The sequence below is a fragment of the Podarcis melisellensis genome, assembly GCF_964234715.1.
Source record: "Podarcis melisellensis genome assembly, chromosome: 7".
Lineage (NCBI taxonomy): Eukaryota > Metazoa > Chordata > Lepidosauria > Squamata > Lacertidae > Podarcis > Podarcis melisellensis.
In genome coordinates this window covers 11,442,570-11,454,682 of record NC_138539.1, presented here as the reverse complement: position 1 = coordinate 11,454,682, position 12,113 = coordinate 11,442,570, and the positions used below count along the sequence as shown (strand labels likewise).

The window sequence follows — 12,113 nt, the reverse complement described above, 5'->3', positions numbered from 1 at the left end:
CCACCCAATCCAACTCCAGGTGGAAGTGAATCCACAATCTGAATGGCTTACAGGAGAATCCCGGAATTAGCCAATCACGTGGGGCCCATTGTGTAAATAATGTATATAAAGGAGACATTTCGGGGGAACTTCCATTCCTCCTCACTACTATGAGCTGAATAAAGAGCATGAAATCCACACTCGACTCCGAGTATATTTCAGGGCTGCTCCGATGGAAAGGGAGGCATCGCGCTGCCCAAGCCTCATCACTGTCACTGCTCTTGGCCCTCCTTCTCCACAATCCCCATGCCTGACCCACTGCGCACAGCTTCCCCACCACCACCACCGAAGAACTCAGGGGCTGCCCAGGCTCATGGAGAAAGGCGATAGAAGCCTTGGAGGGAGGGGAAATGTGGCGGTTGAGGTCAAGGCGACGGTGGCCCCTCTGCTACAGCCATCGCTGCAGCATCAACATCCCGAATGTGGAGTGATTAATTAATTAATTAACTAAAGTGTCCCTGGATTCATTGAAAAAAAATCTGGTAAAGGTAAAGGGACCCCTGACCATTAGGTCCAGTCATGGCCGACTCTGGGGTTGTGGCGCTCATCTTGCTTTATTGGCCGAGGGAGCCGGCGTACAGCTTCCGGGTCATGTGGCCAGCATGACTAAGCCGCTTCTGGTGAACCAGAGCAGCACATGGAAACGCCGTTTACCTTCTTGCCAGAGCGGTACCTATTTATCTACTTGCACTTTGACATGCTTTTGAACTGCTAGGTGGGCAGGAGCAGGGACCGAGCAACGGGAGCTCACCCCGTCGCGGGGATTTGATCCGCCGACCTTCTGATGGGCAAGTCCTAGGCTCTGTGGTTTAACCCACAGCGCCACCCGCGTCCCACGGATTCACTGAAAAAAAATCTGGTAACCTTATATTAAAGGCCCCAGGTAGTCCCATGCAGGACTCTAAAATTCTTGTGCACGAGTGTTTCTTTGACAGTCACACTCCAACATGGGTTTTGTAGTCTTCAGTTCCTCAGGAGGCTGTGTTTGTGAGGCTCCTACCTGTGAGAGGGGTAGGGGAGTAAGGATTGCAGGGGGATGTGAAGAGATAAGCCTCCCCTTCCTACACATTGCCTTCCCAATAAGAATTGGGTTCCCTTCTGCTTGTGATTATTTCAGGAAAAGCAAGGCCTGAAGCTGCCTGCTACATAATTAAGGCAATTTCTCGTTCTGCCCTCTCTTTTCTGCGTTCAGAAAAGTGAGAGAGGGAGGAAAATACAGCTTTAGCTTCTCTCAGACATTCACACCTGATGCCTGAACCCCATCCACATTTCCATGCGACAGCCTAGGCGGCAACTGACAAGAGAGCTGCATTTTTTGACAGTAATAGGAGTAAAAGATTGACACCTCAAACCATCCGTGGTATTGCTTTCCTATTTGTGGATCCATAATAAGGACACCCTCTTTCATTTCTGATGAATCCGTTTCCCAGCTGATGAGATATTCCCAGCACCACTAAGGAATTATCTTGTCTAGATATGAGATGACTCGGGTAAGGCTCTCTATTTCTCAAGGCTATTTTTACTTTCGTTATTTGAAGAAATGAAAGGATGTTGTGTAAGGATCTGTTTATATACCCAGCAGAAATGGCAAAGCTTTCCCCCCCCCTCCCCTGAACTGCAGCACTTCAGTCAGCACAATGAGTGCTGGAGAGGGTCAGGGGGAAGAAGAGGGTATTCCAGACTTGAAAAGACCCTAGTAGAGAAACTCCCTGAGTGTAGAAAGCTAGCTTACCAGGGAGAAACCAAAGTTGAGCCCTTCTCCCTGACATGCTAGATTTCCAATAGCAGGAAGTTTGGGGCAAGGGAAGCAGTCAAAGCGAGGGCTCCCCACCCTGATCGTCTGCAGTAGTTTCCTCCAGAAAAAGTTGAATGTAGAAACTAGTGCTGACAATGGGAAAAGTAAAAAAAAAAACCTAAGGAATGTATAGTCATGGACCAAAAAAAAAAATGAATCATGCAACATGAAAAAGAGACATCTCAGAGAAAAGAAAATTGCCTTTCCCCCCTAAGGCCCCCAAATACTATTTATTTTATTTTATTTTGGAGGTGGGGAGCAAATCTAGTCCAACATACTTACAAGATTGTTACTGTCTTGATGAATACTTTATGTAATTAGTAACAAATTTGGCAGGTTTGCTCCTAACGCCATCCATTTACCGTATTTTTTGCTCTATAAGACTCACTTTTTCCCTCCTAAAAAGTAAGGGGAAATGTGTGTGCGTCTTATGGAGCAAATGCAGGCTGCACAGCTATCCCAGAAGCCAGAACAGCAAGAGGGATTGCTGCTTTCACTATGCAGTGATCGCTCTTGCTGTTCTGGCTTCTGAGATTCAGAATATTTTTTTTCTTGTTTTCCTCCTCCAAAAACTAGGTGTGTCTTGTGGTCTGGTGCGTCTTATAGAGCGAAAAATACGGTACATGGAGCTTTGATCTGACACAGCAAAACAAATTTTAAGTTTCTTAAGCCAGGAGGGTCAACTCCTGATTGAAATCCACTGCAAAGTGTAAATATTCCCAAGCACGACTTGCATGTTGTTCCCCAAAGTTGTTGCAGATCCCCCAATTCCGCTTTCAATAGTTGGGAGACAAACTCACGCCAAGGTACAAAGGCCTGTTCTTGGATCTGTTGCAAAGTACACTGCCCAAACTGTACCGTATACTGAAACACAGGAAACTATCTTAAACCAAGTCATCCCATAGGTCCATCTAGTTCAGTACTGTCTACACGGACAGGCAGCAGCTCTGAAGCTTTTCCAGCTCTAACTGGACATGCCAGGGATTGAACCCAGGACATTCTGCATTCAAACCCTGTGCTCCGGTGCGTTATGGAGGTGAAATAAAAAAATTAAGGTCATATATATATATGTTCATAAATGTACCAAGCAAACACGTACATAAATATATAAACCACTTTGACTCCCAAACTGACCCAATGATTTCTCTGCAAGGTCAAGGGAAATGGAAAAGCCTCCCCATTGTCTTTTCATTCACAAATCCTGTCTTAAGGATAAGTCTGTGTATGAATAGGGTGAGCCTGTGACCTGGCTCAGGAACTAAGTATTTATCACTACAAAAGACTGGCCAGGCTCCCCAGGGTATCCAATCAAGTAAGCATTAACAGGTAACCTGCCAGACAGGAGCTAAACAACGCACTCAGATTTCTGCTGTAGACCACCTTTTCTGTGATGGATGTATGATGTTTCTGGGGGTGGTCTTGGACTCCAGGCATGGCAATTTAAAATGTCTATATAAGGGCGGGCACACCTTGGTTTGGGGTCCTCCTCTTGTGTGTGAAGGGGACGCCCTGTTGCAACAGTTCAATAAAGATCAGGCTTACTAGCTGCTTTGCTTCTCAGTATTCTCTGGTTGGCCTCTGTTGTTTTCTCCGACCGATGGAGAACCTACAAAGGACTCTATAAGGGCTCTTGTGTCCCCCATAAGGGAAAAGGCCAGATTTCAGTCTATTATAGAGGGAAGAGGGGTAATTCAATGTCATCAAAGTTCCCAGTCTGCAGGCATTTAAAGCTGCATTAAACACTTACTCTCCATTGTGATTGATGTCGTCGTATCGCAGGAACAGCGAAGCGTAAATGGTCTCTGTCAGGAAGCAGTAGATGGCAATCATAATGAGCAGCACCGCGAGCTTGAGGACGGAATTGAGACGGAGGAACACGGCGCAGGTCACCATCGCCAGGATTCCGGTGAAGACGAAATACTTTGGAAAGGAGATTGGGATAGGAATTCGTTTCAGCTTCCAGCGTTCGTGAATCTGCAGTTCGTTCCCCCCAACTCTGGCTGTCTATTTCCAGGCTGCTACTGTTGGCCATACTTGCAGCCTGGGTTGGAAAGCCCTCTGGGGAGGATTCTTCATTAAATTATCTTTCCGTTGATATATAATTTTATGGTATTACTCTGAAAAAAACCTGGTGTTATGAGCCATCAAGCCTCAGAAATACACTTTTCCCAAAAAGTTACCACAATTTTGGCCACTGGTGTAGAATTGCAGCCTCTGATCATTATCACATGTCTGTATATCACCTCTCTGCATATATGGTCACTCAGTTCCACTTTGGACTCTGTGAGGCAGGTTATGCTGGGCTACCCAGTGAGCTTGACGGCCCCAGTGATATTTCCCTACTCAAAGGCCAACAGTCTATTAAACCACACTGGTTCCAACCAGTAAGGAGGCAGTCCTAAGGGAAGATACGCAGTTTGGACATGGCAGAACTTCGGTTGAGCTTGAGCTGGGGCCTGTGTAAGTCCCCAGTGTGGTGCAGTGGTTAAGAGCAGTGGACTCGTAATCTGGTGAACCGGGTTCGATTCCCCGCTCCTCCACATGCAGCTGCTGGGTGACCTTGGGCTAGTCACACTTCTCTCTGAAGTCTCTCAGCCTCACTCACATCACAGAGTGTTTGTTGTGGGGGAGGAAGGGAAAGGAGAATGTTAGCCGCTTTGAGGCTCCTTCGGGTAGTGATAAAGCGGGATATCAAATCCAAACTCTTCTTCTACTTCCCCCCAAAGTGGTGTTCTGAGACTTAAGCTGGATCCTAACTCTGTTCAGCTCAGCCACGCGACCTGAGGGAAAAAGGTGGTGCAAGCCAACCTCTATTTTAAAGGCCTGCTTTGTGTCTGACAGGTTTGGAGCTCCTGAGCAGGGTTTGGATCTAGTGTACAGTGGTACCTCAGGTTAAGAACTTAATTCGTTCTGGAGGTCTGTTCTTAACCTGAAACTGTTCTTAACCTGAGACACCACTTTAGCTAATGGGGCCTCCTGCTGCTGCCGGGCCACCGGAGCACAATTTCTGTTCTCATCCTGAAGCAAAGTTCTTAACCTGAAGCACTATTTCTAGGTTAGCGGAGTCTGTAACCTGAAGTGTATTTAACCTGAAGCGTATGTAACCTGAGGTACCACTGTATTTGTAACAAGAACACCAATGTGATCGAGTTAGATGTAGCTCAATGACTAGCAACACCTCTCCAGGATTTCACCTAGGGGGCGCATTTCCCAGTCCTATCTGAGATATTCTGCATGCAAAGTGGTTGCTGACTTCAGTGACCGGAGGGGTGGGGTGGGGAGGCCTTGGCAGTGACAGTCTTTATTGCATAAGCACTCTCTTGCAGAGCCTTGGAATGGGAAGGTTAGTTGTGAATAAATGCTCTGCCTTTCTAAAACAGTCCGCTCAGAATTACCTCTGGGTAGGAGCAAAGGTCCGTCAAATACACAGAAGAGTTGAAAGTCTGGTTCTTAAAGGGCATTGGTATGTCAAAATCACACCATAGCTGCGGACACAGAAGGAGAAGAATTTTTATTGCAAAAAAATCAAGTCATTTATGCATCAACCATATGAGAGAGATTAAATACTGGCTTTGGGCAGCATCTGATGTTAGAGTAGACTCACTCAAATCAATGGTTCAACATTGACAAGGGATATTATCTTGTGTGTGTATGTGTGTTTCAGTTGATAGGTCCCTTTTTTGCCTATCAAAAATCCCTCAAAGTAGCTTAAAAGGTAAAGATAAAGGGACCCCTGACCAGTAGGTCCAGTCGTGACCAACTCCGGGGTTGCGGCGCTCATCTCGCTTTATTGGCCGAGGGAGCTGGCGTACAGCTTCCGGGTCCTGTGGCCAGCATGACTAAGCCGCTTCTGGCGAACCAGAGCAGCGCACGTAAATGCCGTTTACCTTCCTGCCAGAGTGGTACCTGTTTATCTACTTGCACTTTGATGTGCTTTCGAACTGCTAGGTTGGCAGGAACAGGGACCGAGCAACGGGAGCTCACCCTGTTGTGGGGATTCAAACTGCCAACCTTCTGATTGGCAAGTCCTAGGCTCTGTGGTTTAACCCACAGCGCCACCTGCCTCCCCAACAAAATAGCTTACAACAGAATAATAACAAATTAAGAAAATAATGAAGCGTCACTAGCAAATCTCACTGGCAAGATTAAAAATATTAAAATGGAAGGTAAAATAAAAATTCTCATAAGGTTATCGGCAAAAAATCTGGGAACAGCACAGGCCAAGAACAATGGGCGAGTGTCGCCAGCCTCCCTGCTTGGCAGGGTAATGAATCAGAATTGGCGTGGGAAGAGAATTAAAGGATTGCTATGATATTACTATTAGAATTAATTTATTAATTGCCTTCTACACCAACATTTCAAGGTGATTAGCATGAGTGTTCATTTCTTAGGGTTTCAGTTTTGTCTTAACTGTATCCGCTGATTTTGTTGTCTTCAAGTGTTTTTAATTATTTTATGTGTAACAAACCCTTTTATCCAGGGAGACCCTGTTTGGGTTGGTGGAGCTAAACCTATACAGTGGTACCTTGGTTTACAACCATAATCCCTTCCAGAGGTCCGGCTGTAAACCAAAACAGGTTGTAACCCAAGGCGTGCTTTCGCCAATGGGGCCTCCCTCCCAAAATTGGTTGTAATAATAAAAAAGAGGATTGCAGTCCAAAAAAAGGGGACACACACTTCCGGGTTTGACGTGGTTGTAATCCAAAACAGTTTTAATCCAAAGCAGTTGCAAGCCAAGGTACCACTGTATGGCTTACCTAAAAGTTGGAGAACCTCCGGAACCAAACAGTGAGAACCAATTTCCTGGTCATGAACAGTTTACATGTCTGAGAAACAGGAACATGTCAAAGAATTAAGGCTCTTTGCTAATTCAGTCAAATCTGATTTGGATTATATTTATACATCTTAGTCTATGGGAAGCTAAATTATCACAGCTGATTATATGTAGTTGGAAGATAGATTGGTACTTTATGTGCATTAGCCACTAGACGTAGCAATAAGATAAAATATACCAGGGATAGAGCTAAGCAGTTAGCTGTACAAAATACGTATTTTTATTTTTATAAAAAAAGGTAAAGGACCCCCGGACTGTTCAGTCAAGTCAAAGGGACTATGGGGTGCGGAGCTCATCTTGCTTTCAGGCCGAGGGAGCTGGCATTTGTCCGCAGACAGCTTTCCAGGTCATGTGGCCAGCATGACTAAACTGCTTCTGGCACAATGTGATGGAAGCCAGAGCACACAGAAACGCCATTTACCCTCCCGCCGCAGCGGTACCTATTTATCTACTTGTACTGGCGTGCTTTCGAATTGCTAGGTTGGCAGCAACTGGGACAGAACAACGGGAGCTCACCCCGTTGCGGGGATTCGAACCGCCGACCTTCTGATCGGCAAGCCCAAGAGGCTCAGTGGTTTAGACCACCTGCATCCCTACAAAATACTTTTACATCAATACAAATGACAGAATTCATATACGTTCCTTCAGCAGATCAAACATATGAGCCAATAGGTTTTCTTTTGATTTCTTTTCTTAAAAAGAAAATGTTAGAAAGTTAATCAAATAATAGATCTCATTCTAATTGCCCCTGCTAAAAATTTTGCAGTTTTTGCTGTCGCTTGGTTATCTTAATCTGCCAAAAGAAAGGACAAGCAACCTGATATGAATAGTAGAAGAGGGGTAAGTCACTCCTCAAATCTTTATAAATAGTAGAAGAGGGGTAACTCACTCCTCAAATCTTTATAAAGAGTACAGTCTAGCAGTACATGAGCTACTGATTTGATACTGCCATCTCCACATTGACATGAACTGTTTTCAGTGGAATTTTTTTTTAATTCAACCCTCCAGTATGAGTCTATATGTAGCTGGAAATAGCAACATATACTGAGCAGAATAAAGCAGGAGGATTTACTTTTTCTTTTAAAAAAGATTATCTTCGCAAGGGACAAATCAGGCTCCATGTAATCCTGCACTACAGCAGACTGATTTCCCCTGATGTTCGACAGCTCTGACTTGTCTGTGTGACAACATTAAAATCCTCCCTTGTACACATGCATTAGGAGCTCCTGTGGCTGAAAAAACAAAAGAAAAAGCTATCCGTTGAAATAATTCATAAATCTTCTTCCTCTCTCCCAGCCTTGCCCTGCCCTCTGCCCATCATCAGACCCTTCCCGACCCCCTTGGGGGCTTACGATGTTGATGATGGCTCCCAGGAAATTAATCATAATTGAGGCAAAGATGATGACGTTCCTGGCCAAGTAAGTCTCGTTGATCCAGCAGCACGTTTTCCGGAGCACGAGAGGCAAGCATTTATAATCCTCCGCGGTTGTGATTAAGACGAGAGCCGAGTGCAGCATAATCAGGATGGAAAACTGGACGATCATGGGTACCATCCTGAGGAAGGGGAGGAAAAAGAGGACATCGTGAGAATCCATGCGGAGGTGTCTTGAAAGAGGAAGGAGAAGAAGAGTGCTTGGAGGACACCATTTTGGGATATCTGGGAGCAGGGAGTTCAAGGGAGCACGGGATGAAAAAGATGGAAGAGGGATAGGGAAGAAGGTGGAGGGCAAAGAAAAATAGCTGGGCGGCAATAAGAATTTAAGGAGAGTTTGCTGGGTCAGGCCAATGACCCATCTGGCCCAGCATCCTCACAGAAGCCGGCCAGATAACTGGGGGAAACCTGGAAGCTGGACATGAGCACAACAGTACTCTGGCCACCTCTGGTTTCCAGCAACTGGTATTTGGAGGAATGGATTTAGGACAAGTGGTTCTCAATTGGTGCGGTACTTGACATCTTTCTGCAGGGCCTGCAAGACAGAGCTGTTCCGCCTGGCCTTTGGTTTGGACTGAGTCTGACCCTTATGTTTTCCCTCCCCTTACGGTTTTGATTTATTAAAATGAGGCTGCATTTTAAATTGTATTTTAACCCATATTTTAATAAACTGGTTTTGTTTGTTTGTTTGTTTGTTCCCCCCATTATGTTTTAATGTAATTTTAATTGGTGTTAGCTGCCCTGAGCCCGGCTCTGGCTGGGGAGGGCGGGGTATAAATACTAATACTAATAATAATTTATTACCTATATCCCACACATCTGGCTGGGCCTCCCCAGCCACTCTGGGCGGCTTCCAACAAAGTATTAAAATACAGTAATACATCAAACATTAAAAGCTTCCCTAAACAGGGCTGCCTTTAGATGTCTTCTGAAAGTCTGGTAGTTGTTCTCTTTGACATCTGGTGGGAGGGCGTTCCACAGGGTGGGTGCCACTACCGAGATGGCCCTCTGCCTGGTTCCCTGTAACTTCTCACAGCAAAGGAACCACTAGAAGGCCCTCAGCATTGGACCTCAGTGTCTGGGTAGAACGATGGGGGTGGAGACACTCCTTCAGGTTTACTGGACCAAGGCTGTTTAGGGCTTTAAAGGTCAGCACCAACACTTTGATTTATTATTACTATTATTCCGCAGAACCCAGGGGGTCCACAAAACCCACCCCGGAGGTCTGTGGCACAGATGTGTCAACTGCCTGGGGCATCTCATTTTGCGGGCCCGTTGCTCTTGGATGAGAGCATGGTGCCCCAAAGCACGTGAGATAGTGGCCAGGCACATACCTCGCGTGAGACTTGTCGGAAATCAAGCCTTTATCAGGAGAAACTGGCAACTCTCCAAGGCAACAGGCATGATTCCCTGTTGACCTCCCTGGCTGCATTCCCCAGCAAGTTCCAGGCGAGGTCTCGATAGGCGATTCTTCTCAAACGTGAGAAGAACACCCCCCCTCTTTCCTGCCCCCCTGGCAGGGGAAAGAGATAGACAGAAACGTATTTACATGCCTTTATTCCTGTCTTTGCAGCATTACAAAAAACATGACTGCTCTCTTCAAGCTCCAGCAGTGTAGTGACAAACACTTCCTGGACAGGAATAAATGGAAGAGCTCATATTACACTCTGAGCTAATTCCGGTGCTTTGCACTGTGAATTGACTGTCCCTCTGTTTCCCACGGGCAGTCCCAACATTCCCATCATGTTTACTTTTCAAGCTAGCAGTTTGCAGCTGCATTGCTTCAATATCATAACAAGACTGTGGTGCTAAAAACATGTGGTTTGGGGCGCTGTGTTCTCTTGCAAGTCATGTGACTCACACGAGAGGATGGCCTGGTTTTGTGCTGGGATGTGCTGGAAGGCACGGTGGCACTATTCACACGACAAAAACTACCACAGAAAGCAGGAGTCCATGGCCAGGCTTTTGAGAAACAGGTCCATGGTACTTAGTTAATTGGGGACCACTGGTTTAGTAGATTGCTAGTTCTAATTGTATTCAGTTTACGGAGGATTTGTTTTGATTTTTCCTCAAATAAAAACACTGTTTTTAGCCCTGTTCAGGGAAGTTTTTAATGTTTGATGTTGTATTGTGTTTTAATTTGTTGGAAGCCACCCAAAATGGCTGGAGCAACCCGGTTAGATAAATAATAAATCATTCTTATTATAAACCCTAGGTAATTGCCAGTGAGATTCACATGTTCCCTCCAAAGAGGGATAGATTCCTGAACAGCTCTGAGAATTGCAGCTCTGTGAACGGAAGGATGGGAATCTCCTAACAAAGCCACTTCCGACCTAAGGAAGAGGTGGTGTTGCGGGCTTCCCACCCCCAACACTTGTGCAGTGGCTGACTCCCAGCCCCGCGAAACCAGGGGAATCCTCTGTCGCGTCATTCCCTGGCCAGCCAATTGGCTGGCTCAGGGGGGTGGCTTGCCCCATTTAAGGGCAAGCGCGGCAGAGGAGGGTCCTCTTTTGCCGCCGATCAGCTGGGGAATTCCCCACCCACCCTTCAAGGTTCTCTTTTGACCTTGCTATGGACTTCGGATGGTCGCCATTAAGGGGCCTGGTAGGAATTTTTCCACTTGGCAAATTGGCAACAGCTATTTGGTTTTTTCGCATACCTTGTAGCAAATCGTCACAACTTCCACGGTTTGATGGTTAGGCATTGATAGGGGTATTGTTATGTAGATGAATGGGGGGGAGGAGTGCCATCACATCCCCCAGATAGTGAAGGGTAGTCCGGTAAAGGACTCCGGGGGGTGTGGCCCTGTTCGAAGCCTATGGAGGCCAGGGCCCAAGGCACGCCCCCGAGCGGTGACCCCGGGGGAGTGCCTAGTTGATGTGCGTCAGCAGGGCTTCCCCTGCTTGTGTTAACCCTTCCCGGCCTCTCAAGCAGACAGACTGAAGCTGGATAGTTGATTAGGACCAATGCCTAAACCAATACCGCTCATCACCTGTAACCAATAAAGTTGTGGCCAATTTTAGCCCATTAACCTAAATAATGTTGTCCGGTGTCTTTATTTCTACTGGTGGGAGGGGGAAACTCACCACGCAACTCCCAGCACCCTTAACAAATGACATTTCCCAGGATGCTTTGGGGAAGCCATGACTGTTTAAAATGGAATGATACTCCTTCAAATGTACTGTGCATATGAGGCCCGAAACTAGTCAGACGGCTGCCTGCAATACCGCTCAAGAGAAGTCTCTGCCTTTACCTCGAAGAAGGAAGCAAGCTTTGGATCGCTGTGATAAAGACGAGGACCATGAACGCACACACCAAATTCGACTTGAACACTTCGTCCCTCATTTGGGAATACTGAAATAGAAAAGGGAACACAGAGGGGAAAGAAATAACTTTAGTCTGCTTTGACAGCTCTGCGAAGAGAGCAAGACAGCTTTGCGAGGCTTCTGGGAAATTAGCAAGGCGATCCGGGAAATTAATTAGCTTCCTAGGGTGAGATTTTTTTTTTTAAAAAAATAGGAATTATATATATAGAAAAATCCCCTCAGAAGAAATATGCAGTGGAGGAGATTTTAAATCACCCTCACCAGGGAAGCAAAAGCCGACCGCTCCATCTTGCAACGAACTTTTCCTCACCTGCTTTTTTCTTTTCATATAATGAGTCACATTAAAGATGTTTTTTGAAAAGGCAACTTCTACTACTTAAGCCAGAGGAAGATTCTGCAGCCGAAAGGCCGGTGTTGATGGATCAAACGCAAAATGAGCAGCAAGGAAGGAATCCATTTGGTGAGGTACCTAGAGAGCAGAGGGGTGTATGTGTTTGAGCTTACGTGATGCAGCCACCAGCTCACTGGAATGCAGGGAGCTCAGGATTGTACCTTCTGTGTGTGAGGCATGTGTTTGACCCCTTCCTTCGGAAGATAGGTAGCTTCTAGAGCAAATGGAGGTGATTCACTCCAACAGGTAAAGGGGGCTTACCAGGTATGGATTTAGGTTTGAAGAGGCCCTAAGCT

The 12,113-nt window shown here is 46.1% G+C and overlaps 1 protein-coding gene across 2 annotated transcripts in view; it reads right to left on the bottom strand.

The window, feature by feature from the left end:
• ADCY8 (adenylate cyclase 8) overlaps positions 1 to 12,113 on the bottom strand; it is a 124,394-nt gene that overhangs the window by 21,602 nt on the left and 90,679 nt on the right. For both annotated transcript variants that reach the window (XM_081918668.1, XM_081918669.1), the window contains 4 exons: positions 11,354 to 11,454; positions 8,021 to 8,222; positions 5,230 to 5,319; positions 3,582 to 3,754 (listed from right to left, as the gene is read on the bottom strand). In XM_081918668.1, the coding sequence (XP_081774794.1) occupies positions 3,582 to 3,754; positions 5,230 to 5,319; positions 8,021 to 8,222; positions 11,354 to 11,454 (566 nt within the window). The remainder of the gene's footprint in view (positions 1 to 3,581; positions 3,755 to 5,229; positions 5,320 to 8,020; positions 8,223 to 11,353; positions 11,455 to 12,113) is intronic.